Source organism: Somniosus microcephalus, chromosome 21, assembly GCF_052327205.1.
Source record: "Somniosus microcephalus isolate GS21.2 chromosome 21, FLI_Smic_1.0, whole genome shotgun sequence".
Classification (NCBI taxonomy): Eukaryota; Metazoa; Chordata; class Chondrichthyes; order Squaliformes; family Somniosidae; genus Somniosus; species Somniosus microcephalus.
This window is the reverse complement of record NC_141007.1, coordinates 77,909,537-77,937,013: the sequence shown is the minus strand read 5'-3', so window position 1 is coordinate 77,937,013 and position 27,477 is coordinate 77,909,537. Positions and strand designations below refer to the sequence as shown.

The following is a 27,477-nucleotide window of genomic DNA, read 5'->3' as shown; positions in this document are numbered from 1 at the left end:
AAATGAGGAAACTGCAGGACGGGTGTAACAACCATCAGCTGGATGGCAGGGCCAGCCTGCACTGTGGCTCAGTCCTGGCTGACTGACTGGAGGCACGCCTGGTCATTCTCGAGAGCTGGAGCACTCCGCTTCCACAAGGCCCCCGTCAGGCAGGCCCGCAAGATTACCCCACAGATAGTGGCAGAGCTCCAACTTATGTTGAGCCTGAGGCCAGAGGGTGGACCTTGCAAGCGGGGAGCACAGTCTACTGCTAACAACAATGGACTGACTCCATTAAAACATTCTTCTAAAGTAAAACACACAATGTGGCCACATTTCCAAGCACCAACAGTTCCAGCAGGAATCTTTTCACTCCTCCACAACAGCACACGATAAATAAAAGCAGCCTCCGGCCAAAGTTCCCTGTCAGCTGCACTTTGTTCTGCGCGGCCGGTTTCTTTAGTACACTGTCCCTTTAAACTTCCGTGCATGCGCAGTATTTACAATGAAGCCAGTGAGCGGCCTGAGAGTGATCTTTCCCATTGCTGCATGGCCGTGCAGCTTAGAGGGAACATTGCCCCCAGTCCATATCTGTGACACATCTGGGGTCACAAGCCATTATTTAACATAAAGAGGCCACGTGAGCAGTTACTGGCTGCACTTTGTGGGAGTGGGGAAGGGACAAATTATTACATATAGTGAATGGGGAATAGTCATTAAAAAAGGACATGGTCAGCAAATCTTGGTTCAATCATTCAGAAATTAGTTTGGTTCAGTTGCTAGCGCACTCATTATGCCCCATTCCAGGACATAAGCACACAACGTGGACTGAAACTTCAGTGTGGTAGTGAGCATCCTGCATTATCAGAGGTGCTGTCTTTCAGATGAGACATTAAACCAAAGCCCCATCTGCCTGTTCCAGTGGTACAGCGGATGCTGAAGATCCCATGGCACTATTCGAAGAGGAGCAGGGAGCTCGCCCAGTGTCTCGGGCCAAGATTCCTCCCTCAACCACCACCACCAAAAGACAGATCAACTGGTTAGTCTGTGGGGTGTTGCTGTGCACAGTGGCTGTTCTTCAAAACAATTCATTATATGCAAAGTGCTTTGCAACATTTTTCAGGTTCTAGATAATAATCCAGCGGATGAGGGATTCCCTCAAATCGCTCACCTGGAACTGCTACAAAGAACTTGACGGCATCTCGGTGTCCATGGAAACACAGCTGAGCATGTGCCATAGAGCAGTAAGGTATAAATGTGCCAGGGGTGATCTTGTCACTGTTTTCATCGCCATAGACACGGATGACGTTTCCAGGACGGTTTCCAGATCCCCCTGATACCTTATTGGCTGGAGAGAGAGAGAGAGAGAGAGGGAGAGAGAGAGAGAGAGAGAGAGAGTGGTAAGTGAGAGCAATGGAACCTGTAGAAAACTGAAAGGATTTCTGGAGAAAATCATTATACATATAAAAAAAAAGCCACAAGTATGGCAGTGTTGGCTGAAGCTGAAGCAAAATGAAAAGGTGTTAAAGTAAAAACAGGTACTTTAGGAAGAGTGCGCCAGTTCAGCAAAGATCTGGGAAAAAAAAAATCAACAAAGCATGCTCAGTTCTGTCTAGGGCAAGAGGACATGGGTAATGGAGTGTGCTTAATGCCAAGCTGGCATCTCTCTCCCGTCAGTGAGAACTCTGCTGGTACTGGGACATTAAGAAAACTACATTTATTGGAGTATTTGTAGCAAATTCTCTTTCAAATGTGATTGGATTCAGACCCATAGAATTTAATCAGTGGCAGCAGTAAAACTTTTAAAAAATTGGTTAGTGAGGTTTTTATAAAATGGTGTCTAAACTTCAGTTTTGCAGTTATTTTATTAAAACGAGAATTTTAATTGATAATCTCTGTAGTCAAGTAGAATGAGATTTCGCTCAGTCTATGCACAGTGACGCCACTGTACTGATCAGGGGAGTCAGAAGACAGGGAAACTTCAATGCCGTCTCGGAAAGTACAGCGAACATTTAGATAAGGCTTTGAGCCACTTCCTATCCCAGCTGTACGTACTAGCCCATACACTACAAATTTCCCCAAAGTGCAAACACAAACAGTGGACAGAACAGAAATTGCAGTCGATGGAACTGAACATTAGGCACTGTGTATAACGGGCGGCCGATCCGAGAACGCCCGTTTCGCGCCACTGCGCCAGATGAGTTTCTACACCAGAGTCTCTCCCTGTGCAGACCTATCCATGAAGCTTCAACCCATTCATTGGTTAAGCCGGTTTAGAAACTTGCAACATCTCACAGTATGAACTCGAACACCCTGATCTGCTGGTTTCCACATTTGGAACAATGCTGTTTATGGTGCTGAACAGAAGAGGCAGAGTGTTCTGCCAGGATTCGAATATAGTCACGGGGTACAGACTGCTCGGTCTTCGAGAGGCAAGGTGTACCTTTGCTGAGAATGGAAAAATCTCTTTTTGACCAAGTATGTGAAGATTACAAAATTATGAGGGGCATAGATAGGATGGATGCTGAGGAGCTTTTTCCCTTAGTAGAGGGGTCAATAACTAGGGGGCATAGATTCAAGGTAAAGGGCGGGAGGTTTAGAGGGGATTTGAGAAAGAACTTTTTCCACCCAGAGGGTGGTTGGAGTCTGGAACTCACTGCCTGAAAGGGTTGTGGAGGCAGAAACCCTCACAACATTTAAGAAGCATTTGGATGAGCACTTGAAATGCCATAGCATACAAGGCTACAGGCCAAATGCTGGAATATGGGATTAGATTAGACAGGGCTTGATGGCCGGCGCGGACACGATGGGCCGAAGGGCCTCTATCCGTGCTGTATTACTCTATGACTATGACTCTATTAGCCATACAAAAACAAAACTGCTTCCATTCTTCCAACAAGGTTAACCAACTGCTGAGAAGAGCAGTTCCTGCTGCACTAGTACAGCTTTCCCACGGCCTGGACTAGCCACCCCTGTAACCCCTCCTCAGATTGCCGTGTTGAGGTCTCCCCGCCCCATCCCACCACACCCCCTCCCCTATGAATGCATTGAAATTAAACCGCACACTCTTCACTTCAGAAACTTTCAAGTAGCAAAAGGAGCCATTTCCATCTCATAGGTCTAGGCTGGATTCAGAATGAGGCCCTTGGAGGGGAATGGTGCAGAATGCTGATGCACCAGAACTTCCCCGTTATACCAAGGCTCAGCAAAACCTGCACAATAACGGGAATCTGGCTCCCAAATATTAAAATAATAACTGGGCAAGATGAACATCTGAGCTGGATTTTTAACACTGAGACACACTGGCACGTTAGATGAACAAACACAGGAGAGCGGTTACCATTCAGCTGCTCCCCAAGGTGGGAAGTTCCTGCTTGCAAAGTAACAGAAAATGGGCAACGTTTTACTCATGTGACTAGATTCCGAATGTGACTTCTTTTATACATATAAAAAAATCAAGATTTGCAACTTAAGTTGAATGCAGAAATGAAGTCCCTGCGTCAGCCTGAGAAAAATCAGACTACAAGCACCCAATTAATTTCATAACGCAGGTTATATGGATTCAATTGCATATAAAAAGTTAATTTGTTCCTTGCTCCTAACGGAGAAATAAACCAGCCCAATACCTTTTAACACGAGATGTTAAACCTTTAATAGAAGGCTGAACATTAGACACAATCTCCATACCTATGGCCACCCTGGTGGGTTTTTAAAATTAGTACATGGAACAGTAAGTCATTACAGGTAAAGAAATGAAACACAGGCAGCAGTGTTTGCACAGCTTCAGTGAGGAGACATGGAAATGACAGCCTTCAAGACAAAATAAAAGGTCCCTCAGAGTCGAGGGATGGAACATCAAGAACTCAGGCTACATACTGTCGCAATGCAGTGACCAGCGCCAGGGTAACATTTAGACGAGAGAGAGAGAAAGAGAACGGGAGGAGGGTGAACATTATAAACAAAAGGTGGATATAAACTGCCTTGACTGGCTAAAGCAGCCCGAGAGAGAAAGATTCTGATGGTTTGATCTGCACTTACCCCTCAGACCCAGTAACCGTCCCTGGTGGAGGACTACAGCTATAGTGAGAAGAGGTGGCAAAGGGGGAGTGGGCAAGTATGACAGTAGAGGAAAAGGATTAATAAGAACCCACCACACTTGCATCTCAAGCCTGTAATTTTCTTTTAAAATTTATAGACAGTTCTAGAACAAAACCTTTTGTCATCATGAAAACCTTTCAAAGATGTTAAACCAACTGTGGCCATGGCAGCTGGAATCATCACCCTTGTAAATAAAATGGGTTGTAGAAGATTGCTTAATAAAGCAACATTCGATCCCAGCTCCAATAAAGCCACATCGAGTCGGTGCTGTGCGATATGTCTCCACTTACTGGGCTCTGTGAAGGACCTGAATGTAACTAGTTACACCGAGAATTAAGACAGTGCACCACTAGTTCACCAATGGTAACTTTGCCAGTTTTATTCCAACTCCAAGACCGTGGCTGCAACACAATCTTTAGCAAGCACCACTGAGCAATCCCCAAATGACTGCTTCAGAATGGCTGCACAGTCTATTCATAAGTGTAAGGTCAGTAAAACTTCAATCTCACTCAATTTTGGGGAGATGTTCATGAGGGAAGGGGGTGAGAGAAAAGCAGTGGGTGTAACCACCTCCCAAGTTTTTGAAACCAAACATCACTCCTTTGTGCATTATTTTCATGTAAATATCTTGCAATTAAAAGAAAATGGAATGGTTAAGCGACACAGGAGATAAACCCCAGCTCCTATTCTCTACTGCTAACTGTCTTCTTAAACCCCTCTCCCCTGTCTCCTCCACCCTCACCTCCGATAACAAATGTGAGGAGCTCATGGACTTCTTTGTCTCGAAGATTGAGACCATCTGTTCAGCTGCCTCTGCCACTTCCCTTCCTTCCCCATGCCCACCGGGCCAAACTTTCTCGAAGGATCCCCCTTGCCCTCGCCCTGAACTCACATCTTTCTCCAGTTTCTCTTCGATTTCCTCTCATGACCTCATCTTGTCCATGAGACCCACCTCCTGCTCCCTCGACCCTATTCCCACCAAACTGCTGACCACCCAACTTCCTTTTCTGGCTCCCATGTTACCCGACATTGTTAACGGTTCTCTCTCCTCAGGTACTGTCCCCCTCTCCCTCAAACCCCCTCCGTCCTTGCAAACTAGCGCCCCATCTCCAACCTCCCTTTCCTCTCAAGTCCTTGAACGTGTTGTTGCCTCCCAAATCCGTGCCCATCTTTCCCACAATTCCATGTTTGAATCCCTCCAATCAGGTTTCTGCCCTTGCCACAGTACCGAAACGGTTCTCATCAAAGTCACAAATGACATCCTTTGTGACTGCGACAAAGGTAAACTATCCCTCCTCGTCCTTCTTGACTTGCCTGCAGCCTTTGACACGGTTGACCACTCCATCCTTCTCCAACACCTCTCCACCATCGTCCAGCTGGGTGGGACTGCACTCACCTGGTTCCATTCTTATCTAATCTTAGTCAGAGAATCACCTACAATGGCTTCTCTTCCCACTCCCACATCATTACCTCTGGAGTCCCCCAAGGATCTATTCTTGGCCCCTCCCATTTCTCATCTACATGCTGCCCCTTGGTGACATCATCTGAAAACACAGCGTCAGTTTCCACATGTACGCCGACGACACCCAGCTCTACCTCACCACCACTTCTCTCGACCCCTCCACGGTCTCTAAATTGTCAGACTGCTTGGATGAGCAAAAATTTTCTCCAATTAAACATTGGGAAAACCAAATCCATTGTTTTCGGTCCCCGCCACAAACTCCGTTCCCGAGCCACTGCCTCCATCCCTCTCCCTAACATCTGTCTGAGGCTGAACCACACGGTTTGCGACCTTGGTGTCATATTTGACCCTGAAATGAGTTTCTGACCACATATCCGCAGCATAACAAAAATCGCCTATTTCCAGCTCCGTAACACCGCCCTTGTCTCAGCCCATCCGCTGCTGGAACCCTCCTCCATGCCTTTGTTACCTCTAGACTTGACTATTCCAACGCACTCCTGGCTGGCCTCCCACATTCCACCCTACGTAAACTTGAGGTCATCCAAAATTCAGCTGCCCGTGTCCTAACTCGCACCAAGTCCCGTTCACCCACCTCCCCTGTGCTCGCTGACCTACATTGGCTCCCAGTTAAGCAGCGCCTCGATTTCAAAATTCTCATCCTCTTTGACCAAGCTTTTGATCACCTGCCCCCGCCCCCCCCCCCCCCCCCCCGTAAAAGGTGCTATATAAATACAAGTTGTTGTTGTGGGAGCAGCCAGAGTGTGTTGAAATCCCCCATTCCACTGAACTGATGATTTGAGCCACAGTGGGTGGAGAGCCACAGGGCAAAGGGCACCAGTGCCTCTCTGCAAGTGGGAATGGGGTGATGGGGGAAGAAAGAACGAAAAACCAAGGAGGAACCCAGATGGAGAGTTCTCACTGGCTGGCTGCCTGGTGACCCAGCTACCCAGGAGCAGAGGCACTGGCCCAGGCAGGGGCCATGCACATCTGGAGAGATCATTGACAGTGATTACTCATCAATGGCAAACAGATCACCTCAGGGAAAATCGTGAACAATCCAAGTTAGAAACCAGGGTTAAAATGCAGAAGAGAAACATTACCTACCTTGCAGGATCTTCATTCTTCAAATGTAGGCATGCTCCATACACTAATGGGTTTGCAGGTACGAGTATACTTCGTGAAGGGAAAACACAAAGCAGCATTGTCCCTGCAAGATATTCTGACCTTCACCCACAACCTCCTACTCCCAGGAAGGCGGGCAGAGATACAGAATACCACACAATTGCTAGCAAGGGCCTGACAGGAGGCAGGATTGGCGGGTGGTGTGTGGAGGATTCAGACACTACACCCTTCTCCCGTTGGGTCTCCACTAAAGGAATCTGGGCAGATGTGCCTCAGCAGCCAAAGGCACGGGCAAGTTTTAAACTGAAGTAGTAAGTTAACGCTGGATGTGACGGAGGTGCAGAGGGAATGTTTTTAACTGCTTAAAAGACAAACTGTGTGCCCTTTCTACTGCAGGGGAGTTGGCAAGCACTTGAGTGACTGTCAGATATCAACACATCTTACATGGACCTTTGCTATTCAGGGTTGTCTTTCTCTTTGCTTCCCTGCTACCAGTGTCTGTTCTGATGAAGCTGCAATGTGTGGGGAAGTATGCCATCCCACTCTCCCTCCTCACCCTAGATGAGATTTTCCTCAGAATGAGAGGCACACGAGCCCCCGATTGTCCTTTCCCTTTTTAGAGGCAACATGAGGTGAGACAGACTAGAAACACTGAAAAATTCACAAACCACCACCATTATCTGCTGGCAGACAAGCTACATTTCATAGGCAAAAATTCCCTTTGCCATACACTGCCCTCATACCACATTCTGCATCCCCCCCGTGAAAGGGATTACAACTGGGGGAATGGGGTTGGTGCTCGTCTCCATGATCAGTACATGTGCAAACTACACCTACTGTTAGTGCTGGCATTTGGAATTTACAAATTGCTATTAAAGCTTTTAGTGTAGAAGAGAATGCCCTTCTAATCTAAATATCACCCAATTATAGCACAGGGTCAGCCTTTGAGCAGGTACGACACAGGCACTGTTCTGAATCCACATTGAACATATCTGTCCAAACTGAAGTGCGTGCTTGCTTCCAGCTTCCCCAAGACTTTCTAGCACTGCAAATGGGATTTTCACCCCTTCGCTTCCCATCCCAGATCTAAAATAGAACAAAATCCCAACATCAGGACACCAACCCTTCCAGCACGACTTTGATACTTTCTATGAAGAGGCACTGGCAGAAATCAGGGGCTGGTTGAAGTCAGTGCACAGCACGAGAATAGAATCAGGAAAACAACACAGTGTCTAATTACAGGTCTTACAAGCAGAAATGAAAAAGGTGGTCAAAAATGCAGTGCTTCAAAGGGTCAGAGTTATTCCTACCTGATGAAGCTGCTGACCAGGGCAAAGCTCAATGACATTATTTTTTTTGGAGAGCACAAGGCAATAGGGAGACTCCCTCCCCACTACCCTTACCCAAGAACTCAACTACAACATGAGTGTACAGAGCATACTGAGGCGTCCATAATTAGCATTAGGGAAACAAAGAGAAAAGGAACATACATGTAAATCATTTATTTTTCTCCAAGTCCCCCCATCACTTACTTTCTGTTAGAGGGATGGAGATGATTACACCATTGCCCGTGCCCACCCACAGGCGGTTGCAGGACACCATGAGAGCTGTGATTCGCACAAAAGAGAAACCAAGTTTCCCAGTACCTTAAAAACAAACAAAAATAAAAGTTCTCTCAAACACTTAGTAAACACACCAAGTAAATATAATTACAGAAAATGCTGGAAAAACTCAGCAGGCCAGGCAATATCCGTGGAGAGAAATTAGAGTCAACGTTTCAGGTCAAAACCCTTTATCAAGATTAAGAGGAGCGCTGCTCCTTCTTCAGGTGAAGTGGAGAAATGCATAAAGACACAGCTTATATAGTCAGAGAATCATGTCAGATGTTTACAGGTAACCTTTCCAACTGCTATTTATCGCACCTCGGCAGAGAGATAATCACAGCAGTCAAAGGTGTGAATGGTGTCCAAACAGGTCAGTCAGGGAAACATTACATCAAAGAACAATGAGGTGGGGGTCACAAGGGGTAAAATATTGCAGATGCTGGGGTCTGTATGAAAAACAAAAAAAGACAAAAAACATTTTTTTTTTTTTTTTTGTGGCTGGAAATCACAGCAGGTCCAGCCGCATCTGTTTAGAGAGAACAAGCCAATGTCGACTCGAGTCTGGATGACCCTGCATCAGGTGGGGTTACATGTAGCGTGACATGAACCCAAGATCTCGGTTAAGGCCGTCCTCATGGGTGCGGAACTTGGCTATCAGTTTCTGCTCGACGATTTTGCGTTGTCGTGTGTCTCGAAGGCCGCCTTGGAGAATGCTTACCCGAAGATCGGAGGCTGAATGTCCTTGACTGCTGAAGTGTTCCCCGACTGGGAGGGAACACTCCTGCCTGGTGATTGTTGCGCGGTGTCCGTTCATCCGTTGTCGCAGTGTCTGCATGGTCTCGCCGATGTACCATGCTCCGGGGCATCCTTTCCTGCAACGTATGAGGTAGACAACGTTGGCCGAGTCACATGAGTATGTACCATGTACCTGGTGGGTAGTGTCCTCACGTGTGATGATGGTATCTGTGTTGATGATCTGGCATGTCTTGCAGAGGTTGCTGTGGCAGGGTTGTGTGGTGTCGTGGTCGCTGTTCTCCTGGAAGCTGGGTAATTTGCTGCGAACGATGGTCTGTTTGAGGTTAGGCGGCTGTTTGAAAGCGAGTAGTGGAGGCGTGGGGATGGCCTTAGCGAGGTGTTCGTCGTCATCGATGACATGTTGAAGGCTGCGAAGAACATGGCGTAGTTTCTCCGCTCCGGGGAAGTACTGGACGACGAAGCCAAGTTCCGCACCCATGAGGACGGCCTTAACCGAGATCTTGGGTTCATGTCACGCTACATGTAACCCCACCTGATGCAGGGTCATCCAGACTCGAGTCGACATTGGCTTGTTCTCTCTAAACAGATGCGGCTGGACCTGCTGTGATTTCCAGCCACAAAAAAAAAAAAAAAATGTTTTTTGTCTTTTTTTGTTTTTCATACAGACCCCAGCATCTGCAATATTTTACCCCTTGTGACCCCCACCTCATTGTTCTTTGATGTAATGTTTCCCTGACTGACCTGTTTGGACACCATTCACACCTTTGACTGCTGTGATTATCTCTCTGCCGAGGTGCGATAAATGGCAGTTGGAAAGGTTACCTGTAAACATCTGACATGATTCTCTGACTATATAAGCTGTGTCTTTATGCATTTCTCCACTTCACCTGAAGAAGGAGCAGTGCTCCGAAAGCTTGTGATTTCAAATAAAGCTGTTGGACTATAACCTGGTGTTGTGTGATTTCTTACATTTGTCCACCCCAGTCCAACTCCGGCATCTCCACACCAAGATTAAGAGGCACAGGGAATGAAATAGATTAAGAGGCTGGGCTGGGAGAGAACAAAAGAGAAGTGACATTAAGAGGTATTCAAAATGAGACGAGATGGTGATAGGGCTAGTGGAGACAAAAGACGGCTCTAGATTAGGTGTGAAATGCGCTGGCAGAATGGGAGACAGCTGCCATGTGGGAGAGAGGAAAAAAAAAGGGGGGGGGGGAAAGAGGGAAAAACCAAAACAAAGGTGTGGATGTAAATATAATTACTCTGGGGAAGAAAGGAGTCTGCTACCTCCTCTCCCCATATACATACGGCAAATTAAAAAGGGCAAGGTGTAAAATTTACGGTTATTTCCAATTCGAGGCGACAATATTCTCTTCTCTCCCACGCTGAGCATATTAGGTGGGATACTCATCCAGGACTGGAACGATGCCGATCTCCAGCTCACTGGTGCTCGGAGACCCTGAAATGGCAGGTCTCCCTGTTGGAGCAACAGCCTGCAGTTTAAATATTTCTCCAGTTCACTGCCTTTATAGGAGACTTTAAAAAAAAAAAAGACCTCCTCCTTCAACACTTGGCTTCTCCTCCAAGTTTCGAGATTAATCAAGACAGAATTCACACCTAGGAAGACAAAAATACCTTCCTGCATTCCAACACTCCCCATTATACACTCGTGTGTAGTGCAGTATCAAGTTAAGGAAGGCCGGTGAATGTGTGGACCCAAAGTCACTGGAGATCTGCAGCATAAAATAACTACATCTCGGGCTACACCACGAGCTGCCCGTCTCGGGCTACGTATCTCAGGCTATAACACAAGCTATAAACCAATCACTCTACAGGATCTAACCGCCCGTTATTGAAAATAATAATGCTTGGACTGGCTAAATAAACACATGATCAGCTAGCTTGTTAGTGTTTGAGGGCAAGATACACGGGGTGATTATAAAGATACAGAACCAAGAGGTTTATACACAGAAGAACATTTAGCCCACTCTGTCTGTTCTAGTTCTCTTCCAGAGTCAGCCATAACTAATTCCACTGGCCCTGCTCTCACCCCATGGTTTGTAGCTTTCTCGACTTCACCATTCTATCCACATTTCCCTTCAACAATGCAATGGTCTCATCCACTCCCAGAGGCAAGGCATTCCCATGCTCCAACAATACTTTGTTAAAAAAGAGTTTCCCAATCTCTCTCCTCACTCTCAATGACAATTTTACACTGACAGCACCACATCAACTCCCCAACTGGAGGGGATAGTCTTTCCTTATTCACTATCAAAATCTTTCACTTAAAAAATCTCTGTAAATGCAAGCTTATTCTTTCTATTAAATCTCTTGGCCTTCTCTGATCCAGGGAAAATAAGCACAGCAACTCACGTCTCTCCTCAAAACTAGAGTTTCTCAACTAAAAACAGAAAAAGCTGGAAATATGCAGCAGGTCAGTAAGCATCCATAAAGATCCGATGAAGGGTCTGCACTCAATGTCATAACCTGCCGTCTCGCTTTACAAATGCTGACTGACCTGCTGTGTATTTAATATCTTTTCTATAATGGAGCACCCAAAACTGCAGAGTACTTGAACTGTGGGCTAACCATTGCCTTGTACAACTTTATCACAGCCTCTTTGCCCCATTATAAAATCAAAACTTCTACTTCCTGTTAAATACCTGCACTTCCATGGAATTATGAACCCTCAGATCTCGCTGTTCCTCCACACCCCTCAGGATCTTTGCACTGAATCCATTCCTTGTTTTTCCTCGCTAAGTACATATCTCACCAGTCTCTGAATTAAACTGCATCTCCCACCTCTCCGCTAACACGTCTACAGCTCCCTGAATTCTTTTACAGTCTTATTCAGTTTGCCAAACCCTCTACTTCTGTGTCATCAGCAAAGGTTAATAACCTGCTCCTAATGATCTATACCGAGAAACTCTCGTTTAAACGGCACCTAAATATCCGGAATTCTCTATTAACCTGCAAAATTCATACTCCGAAAACACCTCAATAACCGGCAATGTTGCCGAGTCCGAGTCTCCCGCGGTGGCCGAGTTAGTCAGTGGGAGTAGTTCTCCAAACTGCCACTACGCGGCTTCTTGGCACTGTCAGAAGTCCGAACACCTCAATAACAGGAGTCTGACTCTTTGTTTGTTAAAAATAGCCTCGGTAGATAACCCTCTCCATCATCCGGAATTTTTAATCAACCGGCACCATCCCGGTCCCGTCGGTGCCGGATACCAAAGAGTTTCCTGTATATACTGGAAACTGAAGTGAGTTGACTGTCCCGCAGTCAAGGAATAACATCTGTTGTTGAGGAGAGCGGCAGGAAACTGAAAAAGTGCTTTTAATTAAACTTGAAATTGTTTTTACAGTTCAGATTGGTCAAACAGGGTAACACCAAGTCCAACACACAAAACATGGAATAACCATAGTGATCACCCACCTAGCATTTTGCTGACATACGGTTCAATGTCTACATCTTGTAGGTGCTGGTAGGTATGTACATGGTAAAGGCGAAGGGTAGAGTCTAGACGAATGGAAACCCACACCCCATCTCCCACCCAAGCCAACTGTCTCACCTGGCTTTCCTTCCGTGGGTGGGCATCAAAGGATTTCTGGGGAAGCACAAGGAGAAGAGGATTTTGCTAGAATGTAGTAAGGTTACCAATGTCAGAAGAGTGAGAATTGCTACTGAGACCACGAACACTGCATTTACTGGGAAATGGAGAAGCCACAGCTTGCTATAATTATTACACACTTATGTATGTGCACTTTATCAAAATCATCAAAACTGGTCCTTAATCCTTCCCTTTCCAAATCCAATCAGAAAAACATAAGCAGCAAGATTTTCCCAATCATGTGATGTACTGTTCACGCATTTTTTTCTTTTCGAAATAGAAGGTTGGAGGTTGGATACAATAGGGCCGGACCCGACTACTGAGCTGGTCACTGACAAAATCATCCTCTCCATCAATCATCACGCTCTGGCCTCCCACCAGAGGCTAAGATTTCACCAGTCTCAGCGATTTTTGCTTTGGGGCGGGAGGGATGAAGGAGGTAGCACAGATAAACAAGGGATGGGCAACTTCTTACATGATTCAAACCCAATATCCTAGCTGATTGCCCATAGAGCGTTGTGTGACAAGGTGAATTGCTAGGCTGAAGCAGCTAGCTTAGATATCGACTTTGAGGACAGAGCCCCCACCCCAGAGCACCAGCCACTGCATGGGGCGACAGAGCATCAAAGTCAGCAGGCTCTTGGTACAAGTAGTCTAAAATAAAACGCCAAGACTTCTCCTCAATCATTTAGACATGTCATAGTACTGAACTGGTTCCAAAGTAAACTATAGCGTGTGCCGTGTTTATACCAAGGGGCGGATCTGGTGACAATGGAAAAATGCATGTGTGAGATCTAGCCATATGCAGTTGCTTTAACATCACAAACACACCTGTAACAGTCTGCCTGGGACCTAGCCTGATGCCGGAGACGGTCTGCTCAGGCCTGTGTGCAATAATTGCATTGCTGGCCTGTATGTAACCAGGCCCTAAAATAGCACCTGACCAACTATCAAGTCATGAATGCAAACTGCTTATTTTTGCCTTTGGTGGCAGTTTCTGGAGATATCGGACAAAACCCCAGATACAGGAGCATTTCGCTGCCTTACCATCAGGTCTTGTGTATCTGCAGGCGGGCGGGGTGCCTGTGACAGTACTGGGGAGCTGTCGTGGGAAACCTTTAAGAAATCATTAATGAACCAGAGAAGCGAAACACACTCGGAATAAAGGGCCGTCTATGGGAAAGAGATGCAGTTTAGTGTCTTGATGGGTGACTTTCTACCACTTTTGCCATACTTCAACAATCTTTTTCTTTTGCTTCAGGGGGACTATAACTTGAGCCAAGAAAAGTTGACAAGATAGCCTATTTCATTTAGCATTTTAGCAGCAAGGTAATTCAATGTGTTTTAGCAGGTTTATTTTAGCTCAGAGCTTTGCAGTCCATTACCTCGATTTTCATGGCCTTTGGTTGCACTACGTAGATTTTATTCTTGTAACCACACCATACTTTATCGTGCACAACAGTCATACAGCGAATGGAGTGGTGAGGCCGCCCAAGGTCCAGAAGGTGATAGTTAGTCAGGTCCCACTGGCCATCTAAAGAATAAACAAACAGGCTATACAAAAATACAACTATCCATTTACAACATCAAAGGAAAGAAACTGTCTATCCTACAGCCTCGCTGATATCAGACAGCCGTCACCCCACTCGCTGCTTCAACAGCCCAATCTCTATTAACGCCCTAACAGCATTATCAATCTTGACGATACTTTTATATTTAAAAATGCAGCTAGAGCTACACGAACCATTCTCTCACCGTTAGTGGCAGTTAAAAACCAATGCCAGACTGCTCGTGTTGCAGCAGCAATGGACACAGACCTTTCTTCTGGGCCTCAACAGCTGTCGCCACTGGTGCCCAATGGCGAACAGGAGTGGAGGGAAATGTAAACTGGGGATAGGAGTGACGGGAGGCCAGTGTGGCACCAGGTGTGCAATGGAAATGCTGCTATAGTTACAACACTGTGACCGTGGCTATATCTGGGCTCAGGCCATCTTTAACACTATGCGGCAGTCCAGACAGACATGGTCATCACATACAAGGATGTTTAAAGCAGGATGGGATACACATTAACCTTCAGAAACATTGCTGGAAGTTACTGCTATAGAAATAGTAGCAGTCGACGCAGACTTCATGGATTTTTAACCCCTATTAAAAACTGGACAGGCTGTTTGGGGGGGTGGGGTGGGGGGCAGTGTAAATCCCACTCAAGCTGGAGATGACTCCTTCATTTGTAAACAAACTGTCCTGGAAACAATGGCCCGAGAGGCCCACTCCCAAGTCTTGATTAACAAGGCTGACGACTCATTGTTCTAGTCAAGATGAACTCGTTAAGTTAATCGTCAGGAAGGTCAAAAAGAGATCAAAAACCATTTCAAACCATTCAAGAGATCGAAAACCCATTCCCCCAGGCCATGTGTCCATTAAACCCACAGACAACGGTTTGTGTATTGGAGGGGTATAAAAAGAGCAGTTTGGATAGCTCGCACTCTCTCCTGCCCTCCACACAACGTAACATCAAGAAGAGCTGAGCTTTACTCTTCCAACCGAGACGAACGTCGACTAAGGCTGGGACTCGCATGCCGCAAGGCTGGTACAGAACCAGGTAGCCGAGGCGTACGGGAGGAAGCTGCAAGCAAGATAAAAAGGGGCAATCTAGGTGAGCATTGCCAAGCCTGCACACCCACAAGGTCACTTAGCTGTGTGAGGGGGTGCCTGTGTGTTCCTACCAAACCAGAGGGGGTTTAGCGTTGGAAGAGTCCTGTGATAGTTTAGTTCACGGGGTGGTGTTTTTTGGCCGTGGTAAGTCAGCACGGCAGGGGCTTGTTGGACAAGTCAGGGTTGTACTGTTTTAAACTGTACTGTTGTGTTCACACCGCTCGTACTGTCTGCGAGTGGAGAGGTTTTTGTTAACCTTAATAAACACTGTACGGGTGAGCCCGAAAACGCTGTCCGTGTTCAAATCTGTCCTCAGTAATCCCTATCATCCAGAACTTGTAGTAAGGGGGTTTGCGTGTTCGCTACGGACGGGGCAAAACCACTTATAATAACTGGCGATTGCGGCAGGGGCCATAGGAAATTGGCCACTGCAAAAACCGGTTACAAAATGCAGGGTCAATGTGAAAACTTTTAAAATATAAGCATATTTTCAATATGGATATAGGGAAACTAACTGTAGTAATTCCAGGATTCAAACTAGGTCATTAATATAAACTACTGGGACATTAAAGAATTATTCTGTCATACCAGCACACAAAAGCCTCATCCTCAAGGGGAAAAATAACCCATCTACTGAACTGCTTCCAATTTCCTCCCTTCCTTTCCTAAGAGTGATGCCTCACTCAGCTTGACAGGCGAGCGAGCAAATCGATCTCAGTGTTCCCAGGCTCTATGTGTATGTACATTACAGGGTATATTAAAAATCTTGCATCGACACGCACTTCCTGACCATTTTTTTCCATTAAGAATTTCTGTGTCCATGTTTATAATGGAAACGACCTATCCTGTACCACGCTGTAACTATGTTCAGATGAACCAGGGATAGTAGCTGGGGATAATTAGAGCAGGGCATGTGGCACAATACAGGCCCCATTCTAAAGTCATACATTCTGATATTTTTATATTACAATTATAAATTTTCATGCCTACATTTGTAATGGTAAACTGCCCGTGTAAACTTGTCATGTTGTAATTACACACTCCCGACAGTGGTGGCACTGCTGCCCCAGCCGAGATCAGCTACCAGCACAGGATTGGGTTCAATCCTGGGACCGTCTCAGGAAATACCTTTCCTTTGAGAACTCGGTGTAGTGAAATCTTTAACTCATTCTCTAGAAATGCATTTAAAATGTTGTTAATGGAAGGGGGAAATCTTCAACCCCAGACTGTATTGGCTTAGCACTAATATTTTCTCATTGCAAACAGAGAAATGCAGTTAACAGTAGAGTAACTTACCGACTCCTCTATGAAAGATTGCCAAGGTTCCATCAGCTAATGCCACTAATACTCTTCCTTTTAAATGTCTGTAAAAAGAGAAACAAGGTGTGAGTAACTGCGAGACCTATTAACATACGAGAGTCATTTTCAAAGATTCCCCTTGCACCAGTGATTCTCCTGTTTGATGTAGCCTCCCCCAGCTCCTAGTCAGGATGTTGACTATTGGTGGTATGGTGCACCGTGCAGGCAAATGGAAGGATGATGACGCAACATCCAGTGGGCAGCAGAGTTCACAAGATTATGACGACATTGGGGTGACACCAGAACAGATTAGACTTGCCTTATGCAGAGTGCTCCCAACGCCGGCCCCCACTGAGCACAGGTAACTCAGCACAGACCAGGAGTTGAACACGGGAATGTGCGGCTCGGAGACTCAGCTGTTGACTGGATAAGTGGAGAGCCATGCTTGCACCTTTCAAACCAGCAACTTGGAGGAGATTTGCATCCAACATCAACACACTCACCCGATTCAAAGGGAATTGAGTAGCAACATGTCGTTGCCACTGGTTTCCTTGCTGGTATTTACTTCATTATTTGCAGAAAAACCCCTCACAAAATGGAACCAACTTGGTGCGGTCACTTGTAGAAACCACTCGCTAAACAAATTAACCAGACCTGCCAACTTTTCTGATTATCTGTACACATCAAATTCAGGGGATAGGTGAATACTTTTAATCTCTTGAGCGCATTAAATTACTTAAGAATTGTGGATTACTGAAAGCTTCATTCTTCTTGTTTACTGACTATAATACGAGCGGTGTGCTTTTGTAAAAAGTCCTGAGACTTTTGGGGAAGTTAACTGGACACAGCTAAAAACACTAACTATTCATTCTCAGTATATTTACATTAGTTATTATCTGCAAAAAGAGACAATACATTAGTCAGTGGGTAGAAAATCCATCCCTGGGACTAGTTAGAGGAACGAGGGAGAGCGAGCACAGGGCTAAAGTTAGAAGCACCATTTGGAATTCAAAGCTAGGGGGAAAAAACAATGGGAAAACTGGAGATCAGCCAGGGTTCCAACACTGGAAATGCATCATGCAGATCATTTTGGTATTTGGAGATTGCAGTGATTTCTAATCACAATTTGGGAATCCACAAATGACCTTCGCCCCCAAGAACTGACACCTTTGCTGGTTGAAGTGTTAAACAACATGCCTGATAAATGGTTAATATAGTTAAATTAATATCTGTCAAAATATCATAAATGTTACAACTTACACAATACTAAGAATAGAGTCCTTCAGTTTAATGGAGTGCAGACATTTCTTCCACTGTGCTACAGAGGAATGGACATACAAACTGCAAGGAAACAAAAAAGCACACCGTCTCTTCATAGTTCATATTTAAAAAGTAAGAGCACAAGACAAGTTAGGGATGAGAAAAGCCCAATTCAGTCCATCAAAACTCACCGTCTGGTACATTAACCAACTCATTGTATTTTGAATAGCCACAATGCTTTTGCATCTACCTGTAGCCTATTCCAAACATCTCTCAGACAGAGTAAAAAGGCTAACACAGAACAGATTCTAGAAATAATAGAATGTCAAAATGACAAGCACACTTTAAGGAGCACAGTACCAGCATTAGAAAATGACAGCATTGCTGCAGCAGCGGAATTCCCAGATCACTGGAATCAAAAGGAGGCGGCAGGGTTTTAGAAGAGAATGTCAATGGCAGCATTAATTGTACGAATGCAATTCTGCTATTTTTCTATGTCTAGAAAACTTTAAAAAGAAACATCCCCATTTAATCTTCATTCATTAAACCACATACACCTTATAGTAGATTTTTGAATATTTAAAAAAAACTTTTTGGTAATTTTTTTTGTGTTCAAAGCAAACATCATCACCACTGAGGAACAGGCTACTTCCCAATCAGTTCCAGATTAAGTACAGCACAGTTTAGACGCAGTGCAAAGTACCCTCTGTACACATGGATGTTCACTCTGGTGTTCACTCTGAAAAGGTTTGCAGGGTCAGGGAGTGGTCCTTTAATGTAAATAGCTAAGATGAGTGGCGGCACCGATGGCAGCACATCTTGCCCAGAGAAGCCGTAAACTGCGGTGGGGTTCTCTCTGTCCGCCCCCCCAGAAAGCAACGACCTATGCTCCTTCTGCTGCCTTCAAGAGTCCTGGTTGTTACACGGCCCTGAATCCCCCCAGGTGGGGCCCACTTCCACCAATCGAGTGGCTGACACATTTGGCGTACCGGCTGCCAATAGTCTGCCTGACGCAGGATAGGCCAGGGACGTGTGAACTCCTGGCCTGGGGTCCTCAGCCTCGCCTCTTCTTTGGGGTAGGGGAGAGGCTCCATCCCCACGAGGCTTAGTGTGAATTCCAAATGGAAGGGTTGGACCCAGCCTGTCCAGGTCCTTTCGCCAACACTCCTGCTGCATTTTCAGCCCACCCCTGTAGAAGTAACACCACTCATACTCTGCGCTTCTTGTAACGGCACAATCTCTTCACTACACCCGATTCTGAAATGGAGACGAGCGCTCTTTCCTTGCCAATTTTATGTATAATTTTTGGGTGAGTGGCGGATCAAGGCGCGGAACAACTGCGTCAGAGGTCAGAGCCCTTCTAATTTTTGGATCAAGCATTAGCAGAAAGTAACTCCCAGGTTCAGATACAGGACAGGCAGCTCCAGAGTCAAGCTTCCTCGTCTCTGTGCCAACAATATGCCTTAACCAGCCTCAGGTGAGCACCTCCTAATGCACCAGTATTTTCCACAACCAAACTGGCTGGAGGGAAATTGCCAATTTGTGCAGAATAAAGGGCAGCTTCGTGCCCTAGATTTGCACCCACAGAACAGCTTTGAGATTGCCTAACCTATTTTCACATGGGACCTTCACAATTGGTTTTCCTCCCATCAGTCTGGGCTTGATTCGAACTGAGGCGATGATAGAAAAATGACTGATGCCACGGTCTCTCCTCGTAAACTGAAGGCAGGAGGTTATATCCACATTAACAGCCATCTTCTGAACATGACTCACCAACCACTCTGTGCCCCAAGCCACATAGTTGGCAAAACGCTACTCATTTTCTCGGCTTCCTCACGCATCAGGTCTTGGTCCAGTGGAAGTGCAGATACGCCATCTTTATACAGGTCAGACTCCCTGCAGGATAGAGGCAAAAGATAGCAACTAGACTCAATCGCTTGTATCACTCCCCTCCCCATAGTCTTCCTGTGCCACATTACTTATTCCTGACACTTCTTTAGTTGTTGCTGTCACTTGTCATTTTCCCTTACTCCCAATGAACGCAAGAGTGTCCCTGCAGTTTCACTGCCATATACCAAGTCCAAGAATGGGAGCCCCTTGCATGAGGAACAACAATATCAGAGCTGTGTTCCATTATTGGCGCTCCATTACACTGCACCACCTGGCATCATTCTAAAAACATGCAGTCTGCAGTGAAAAATAACAGAGATGTGGAAGACAGATTCAAACAAATAAATCCCTGACCAGAATTTGTCCATTCTGACAAACAGGTCATTGGACACCCAAAACCCTGACACTTGAGATTACTCTCATTTATGCCAGCTATTCAATTGGGTGCCAGCACTTGTTGCACAAAGAACATGGTTCATTTTCAAACCAGAACAGAAGTGGAAAGATCCTTTCACTAAAGTGGGGCAGATTTTTTTTTTTTGGGGGGGGGGGGGGGGGGGGGGGGTGAAAGAGAGAGACTTAAAAAGAAAGGAAAGACCAGTGGTACATTTCTAGTGAAAAAGATCACTTCTGTACGGCATGCCATTTTGGAATGAAGGCCCACATTTACTCTGCTCCAGTGGTGCACCAACAGGCCTAGTGTTGACCATCAGAGATTGCTGGGACACGTCCCCTTGGCTGATAGGCTGCTGTGGTGCAGCCACTGAAAGGGAATTTCTCAAAGCAGCTACACTGCAATAGAGGCCACTGGAAACCAAGAAACCGCAACACCCACAGACATCCTCAAAGTAACACATTACTTGTCAATAGGTTTGAAGTTAGGCTGGGGAAAGGGAGATGTATTTAATAATGATATGTTCTGTACAATTTGCAATATAGGTCAAAATAGCTTAGGTCGTGCTACATGGTTTAATCTGGATGAGAATTCCACATTACTGACTCCACATACCGTCTGTTAAACGTCTGCGTGCTGTCTGAAGAGCTTTGCACTCCCAGAGGGTCTGTAAAAACATGCTCTGTGTAAGCTCCGGACTGACTGACATCAGTTAAATCATCATCTGCCACTGGAAGGTTTAGATTGGATTCTGTTGCTTCTGTGGCCTCTTCTGCTGCGAGCAAACCTTCATCAGGGCTGTCGCTCTCAGCACCGAGTTCCCCTGCAACAAGGTACAGGTATTACGCTACAGATCCTTTCAACAGACCAGGGAGCAGATGGACTTAGTAACCCCATCGTCACTGAACAGTCTGTCCAACAAACTAGCAGTAGGTCACTGCCCTGAATACACAAGGATTTAAAAACATCCAACAAAACCATTTATGCTGCTTTCAGAGGCAGGCACACTGCTTTAACACTTCAGTAAATAGTTACTTACATATAATGTCCCAGTTTCTAGAAACACTACATGAACACTCACATTGGGCTCCAATTTAAAAGGAATTTAAGATTTAAACAGTGTGCAGCTTCACAGCAGCAGCCTGATTATTGCTGTAACAATGAGAGTGGCCTGTGGAAAGGCAGAACTCCAGCAAAAGGCCATGTTTACTTTCTATCCCAGGGGCTCACAAATGGATCTGGTCTCATCCACCATTGATTTTCTACCCTTCACTTCCTCCCCAACCTACAACCATTGATAGGGTTATCCATCACACCGATTAAATTATTTGTTATTATTAATTCACGGGATGTGGGTGTTACTGGCAAGGCCGGCATTTATTGTCCTCGAGAAGGTGGTGGTGAGCTGCCATTTCAGAGGGCAGTTTAAGAGTCAGCCACATTGCTGTGGGTCTGGAGTCACATATCGGCCAGACCGGGTAAGGATGCAGATATCCTTCCCTAAAGGACATGAGGGAACCAGTTGTGCTTTTACAACAATCCAGTAGTTTCATGATACTGATATTAGACTCTTTTTTTTTTTTAATTTCAGATTTATTTAATTAAATTTAAATTCCCAGCTGCCGTGGTGGGATTTGAACTCATGTCTGCGGATCATTAGTCCAGGCCTCTGGATTACTGGTCCAGTAACATAACCACTATACTACCGCACCTCTCAAATACAGCTTCAAATGCTAAATATCATAGATGCATTAGTAAAATATATTTTTATGAATGTTCTGGCCATTATTGGGCTTTGGGTTTTCATGTACAATTAAAAGTATAAACTCGCTGTCCATTCCTGCTGGTGTGGAGCTGCAAAGACATGACAAAGGACGTGCTCCTCACACTAGCAGCAGTTAGGCTACAGAGGGCATGGCAGATATAAAACCCCTCATGACTCCTTACCATTGATATAGCCAGCTATGCCCCTTCTCTCTTTCCCCTCGACCTTCTCAAACACATATGAATCTACACTTTGAGTATAACTACACAAAGGGCTCAATGCATGCAGCCTCTGAATCGGAACTTGCACATTCCTTTCTCATGTCCCTCTGTAGCGATTAGGCCAATCCAGGTCTCCCCCATGGCACACCACTTCCAGCTGAGGGTGCTGGCAGGTGCCCGTTCCCTCTGCCATTTGTCCAACTACAAATTTACGCATGAGCACAGCCTTGAGTGATACTTCCGCTGCAGGCCTACCACTGGAAAGCAGAGGTTTGAGTCGATACGCTGACAGGCCAGTGTAAGGTACAAATGTAAAACTTTGTTAAGCCAGAAAATATAAAAAAATCTCACTGCTGGATGGATATCTTGGTCGCCACACAAAGCTTACTGAACTGCATACCTGGCTCTCCTTCCAGGATTGGTGAGGAACTGACAGGAGTGCGCGTGCTCGGAGGGACAGTACCGCCTTCTGTGGTGCAACCAACAACTGTGATCCCTCCCAACAGATTGTCACTTCCGGCTGAACTGTTGCTGGCGACACTCCCTGTTAAAGAGGCACATTCCGCCTGGCTTCCCTCAGCATCCATCGGAATCTCTTCCCCAGCTGGATAGTCCGTCTCTCGGGCACCTATCAATTATCGATGCAGTGATTCAAGATAAGTAATCATCAATCTGACCATGTCGATCGATACCACTGGTTAAGAGCATACAACTCACACAGCGACAATGCTCTTCCACAGAATTTCTACAATTTCTGTCAGTCGTGGCTCAGTGGGCAGCGCTCTCAGCTCAGAGTCACAAGGTCGTGAGTTCAAGTCCCACTCCAGAGACTTGTGCACAAAATCCAGGATGACAATCCCAGTGAAGTGCTGAGGGAGTGCTGCGCTGTCAGAGGTGCCGTCTTTCGGCTGAGATGTTAAACTGCTCTCTCAGGTGGACGTAAAAGATCCTATGGCACTATTTCGAAGAAGAGCAGGGGAGTTCATCCCGGTGTCCTGGGTCATTATTTATCCCTCAATCAACATCACAAACAGATTATCTGGTCATTATCACATTGCTGTATGTGGGGAGCTTGCTGTGCGCAAACTGGCTGCTTTGTTTCCTACATTACAACAGTGACTACACTTGAAAAGGACTAATTGGCTGTAAAGCGCTTTGGAACATCCTACGGTTGTGAAAGGTGCTGTATAAATACTAATTATTTCTGTCTCACACAATATGGCAGTAAGCATAACTAGGGAACCAAGATGGAACAATTCATTTACTTTATAGTCATTAGCTCTACAAGAGTTGATAACAGTAACACAGTTTGGTCCTAAACATTTTAAATTTACGTTTTTATAAAGCAGATTGACAACAGTACTTCAGAGGGCAGTTCTGGACAAGAGAGAGAAAGGGAAAACTGTAAAGCCCTTCCCTGATCCACGTAACTTCTCTTTACACAAGAAGCATCCTTGTTTCTACATCAATAGGAATGAAGAGGTACAGCTGAGCTTCGGCGGTCAGCCCTCCTTTCCCATAACTGAATAAACAGTTGACCAAGATTAGCCCCCAAGTAAGGGGGGAGGGGAGAAGAGGGGCAAAAGGTGAGAGACAGAGCTCAAGACAAGAGTGCAATTTCAAGCTTTAAACTGAATGAGCCTATTACAGTACAAGCTTAACACTCAAATCTACTGAACCACCATAGGATCCTGCAAACGCTTCAAGAAAGCCAAAAAATATATACAAATCTCATACATAACCCACAGGTAACTCGGTTTAAAAAGTCTGCCAACAAAATTCCTGGCACGTGCAAAATGAACTCACCTGGTACACTAGCAAGGCAAAGGATGTGCGAGTTGCAGACAAAGAAACTGTCCAAGATCTTTCCAGGCTGGTTGGCATCTCTAACCACCACCTTGCCGGTGGAGTGTGTGCTCGTACAGATCCAAACCAGGCTGGACAGCTCCTCCTGATGCCTCAGCTCCTTCTCCTGCTCCTACACAACAAAGATTTTAATAAGCAGACTTACTCCAGCTCACAACCTGATGTATGTCAAGCAAATAAACTGTGTGGATAATAAAAAGTAAAGCAGCAAACTATTGCATTTTATTTTGTTAATGTTAGTGAGAATCTGTTATGACCAAATCATTGGGTCTGAATTAAATTGTCATTTAAAGCAACAGCGATCAGGTTAGACCAGAGAGAGGAAGTTGGACTATGTCTGCGGTTCTCACATGGTGAGATCCTGATCCAAGCAGTGCTGGTGACAAGACGTACAAGCACAGGTAAGTGGTTTTCCACCAGAGACGGAGGGAGGGAAAAATATTTCCAAGAGGGAAAGTCACCGGGGTGGGGCATACAGCCCCACCTCCCAGCAGATGGTTTCAGCTAAGCAACAGCAGGGGTCTGGAAGCAAGCCTACCCACCCTCTCAAAAAGGACAGAAATATTTTTTAAAAAAACAACTATGCATCCCTCCCCTCCCCGATGGCTGCCTGGTGCAGCAGTAAGCCACATGGCCCAGTAGGTGGCGGTTCAATTCCCAGTCTGTGGAAAGTGAGCTCACGGACAGCTCTTGGGACGGTGCAACTAGCAGCAGCGCCTCCAAGCTAGGAAGAGGAACGGGAGCCAAAGAAAAAACATTGAGCAAGCGTGCCTGCTTCTGATCTAGTGATCAGAAGTGATCCAGTGATTGCTGCCAGTGAGTACACGTGTGGATGCCAGGCAAGGACAAGATCAAGCTCAGCTGCGATGCCCTCCATGGTTGAATGGCCAACAATCATCTAGGGCCACATATTCTTCATCACTGTCTAGGCAGTGAGACACTGTACTCCAGGAAGAGTCAGCACCTTCAGGAGTCGAGGGGAGAACATAAAAATTAGATAACTACTGTACAACCATACCTAGCCCATGGCCTCGGCTGATTCCCACAGTGTACCTGGGCTGTTGGGAGTGGACAAAATGGTATTCCAAGGTGACTCGTGCTCTGTTCTATCTCTGTTCCATTTAGGAAGCACGTAACCTCCATTCTGTAAGCAATACTATCCTCAATTCAACTCTGTTGCCAAAGGCCAGTAGAAGAGGCTAGTGAATGGATGAAGGATGGAAACACTCTGCCCTTTCTTGCCAGTCCACCTTACAAGTTGGGTAATGGAAGAGCAGGACAATTCTACACAGTCGACTTTGATCTTTTGAAATCTCAAGGCAAGGCAATTTAAAAATACATGCATTTAAAATAATTCAAGAAAGATGTAAATAACATGAAAATGCTAAAACTTTTGACTATAATTTTCTTTAATGATAATGTACGTACTTTAAGCTCTTGCTCCAGGCGGTCCAAGCTGCTCTGAGATCCTCTCCGCTGCTTATTACTTTCCGATTCTGAACCGGACACATCATTGTAAAACACGCTAGCACCAAAAATAGAGCCACCATCACGGGTTTTTCCTCCCGACAAGTTAACTCCCACTGCACACCATAACTGGGAAACACAAACAAGACGAGAGCACGAGTCAAGGTCACTTACTGTGGAGGGTGCCTATTTCTGCTGGAAACAGAGAAAGCCAAGTGGAGGTCTGAGGCCCAGAGTGCAGGGCACCACCCGAGGCTGAAAGGAGGTCAATACCCAAGAAGTAATGATCAAGTAAAACTAAGCTCAGGTTTCAAAAGCCTGTTGGTAAATTTTGGCATGACCGTCAGCCACAATGCAACAATTCGTGTGGAACATAAACACCAGCACGAACCTGTTGGGCCGAATGGCCTGTTTCTGTGCTGTAAATACGATGTAATTCAAGAGTCCAGAATGTTACGGCAGTGCTTTAAGTTTGTGCGGGTAGCTATAAAAGCTGCAGTGTCTACCGCTCACAGCAACAACTGGCAAATGACACAAAAACTGAAGACTTTTGATTTCTGATATTAGATGGAAATATTAGCAAAGGGGTCTCATTAGCAGCAATCTTGATAAATTGCTAGACCCCCATTTAAAGGCTTAAAAAAATGGAGCTTTGCTACAGTTATCTGCAGCATTCTTGAAACAGTTACTTCAGGCAGCCCAAGCTCAATAGTTCAGGTTTGCAGAAACTGCAGAAAGTGCTTCTCCCTGATCAATGGGTTTCGGGACAGCTGTTGAAAGTTTAAGGTAATGAGATGCAGGTTCCTTAATGAACGACTCTTTGCCTTCAACCTCCAGCACACAACTGCAACGCTTGACCCATGCTTCATTTTAAAAAGTGACAGCTTGGGATCTGCGTCCAGGCTCAAGATGAACGTTGGTGCAGCTACCCACAGGACCCAGCTGAGCGAGTCTTTAGGAGGCTGCGACGAGGAAATCCAAAGTCAAAATTCTCCAACCAGGAACGGGAGATTTTAAGCAACTCTTATGTTCAGTGAACAACCTTGACATAAAGTATAGACTTTATCGTTCAACTATTTAGAATAATGTCACCTTCATGTTAGTATCTTTGTCATCCAAAGGCTGCAGATACACTGGCACGGGCAGATTCTTCATCTTGCTGTCACTTGGACCACCATTCGTCGCCTAAGGGGAAACCAACAAGGTGCATCAATGTGCTGGAGAGAAATACGGCAGATACAATTGGGGGTGGGGGAGGTCATAGTCATAACGACACAGAAGGAGGCCAGTCGGCCCATCGAGTCCGTGCCAGCTCTCTGTAGAGCAATCCAGTCAGTCCCATTCCCCCGCTCTATCCCCGTAGCCCTGCAAGTTTATTTCCCTCAAGTGCCTATCCAGTCTCCCCTTGGAAACATCGAGTGTGTCCGCTTCCACCACTTCCGTCGGCAGCGAGTTCCAGGTCCTCACCACTCGCTGCGTTAAAAAAAAAATTTCCTCACATCCCCTCTGTATCGCTTGCCCAAAATCATAAATCTGTGTCCCCTGGTCCTTGTACCATTAACTAGTGGGAACAGCCTTTCCCCGTCTAGCCTATCCAAACCCGTCATAATCTTGTCCACCTCTATCAAATCACCCCTCAACCTCCTTTGCTCTAATGAAAACAAATCCAGCTTCTCCAACCTGTCCTTGTAGCCAAAATCCCCCATCCCCAGAACCATTCTGGTAAATCTCCTCTGCACCCTCTCAAGGGCTTTCCACATCCTTCCTAAAGTGTGGTGACCAGAACTGGACACAGTACTCCAGTTGTGGCCTAACCAGTGCTTTATAAAGGTTCAGCATAACTTCTCTACTTTTGTACTCAATACCTCTATTTATGAAGCCCAAGATCCCATATGCTTTGCTAACCACTCTCTCAATATATCCCGCCACCTTCAGGGGTCTATGCACATTAACTCCCAGGTCCCTCTGTCCCTGCACACTCTTTAAAACTGTGCCATTAAGTGTATATTGCCTCTCCCTGTACCTTCT

General features: G+C 45.7%; 1 protein-coding gene across 6 annotated transcripts in view; it reads right to left on the bottom strand.

Moving 5' to 3' along the window:
• Positions 1–27,477, bottom strand: part of LOC147102990 (C-Jun-amino-terminal kinase-interacting protein 4-like) — a 243,550-nt gene that overhangs the window by 3,129 nt on the left and 212,944 nt on the right. For 3 of the 6 annotated variants that reach the window (XM_085964001.1, XM_085963998.1, XM_085964004.1), the window contains 13 exons: positions 26,542–26,634; positions 25,411–25,578; positions 23,923–24,094; positions 22,517–22,744; positions 20,746–20,953; positions 19,620–19,742; positions 17,847–17,927; positions 16,584–16,651; positions 14,018–14,166; positions 12,458–12,629; positions 8,194–8,307; positions 4,018–4,056; positions 1,151–1,327 (listed from right to left, as the gene is read on the bottom strand). In XM_085964001.1, coding sequence (XP_085820127.1) covers positions 1,151–1,327; positions 4,018–4,056; positions 8,194–8,307; positions 12,458–12,629; positions 14,018–14,166; positions 16,584–16,651; positions 17,847–17,927; positions 19,620–19,742; positions 20,746–20,953; positions 22,517–22,744; positions 23,923–24,094; positions 25,411–25,578; positions 26,542–26,634 — 1,792 coding nt within the window. The remainder of the gene's footprint in view (positions 1–1,150; positions 1,328–4,017; positions 4,057–8,193; positions 8,308–12,457; positions 12,630–14,017; positions 14,167–16,583; positions 16,652–17,846; positions 17,928–19,619; positions 19,743–20,745; positions 20,954–22,516; positions 22,745–23,922; positions 24,095–25,410; positions 25,579–26,541; positions 26,635–27,477) is intronic. The other 3 variants (XM_085964002.1, XM_085964003.1, XM_085963999.1) reach the window with 2 other exon arrangements.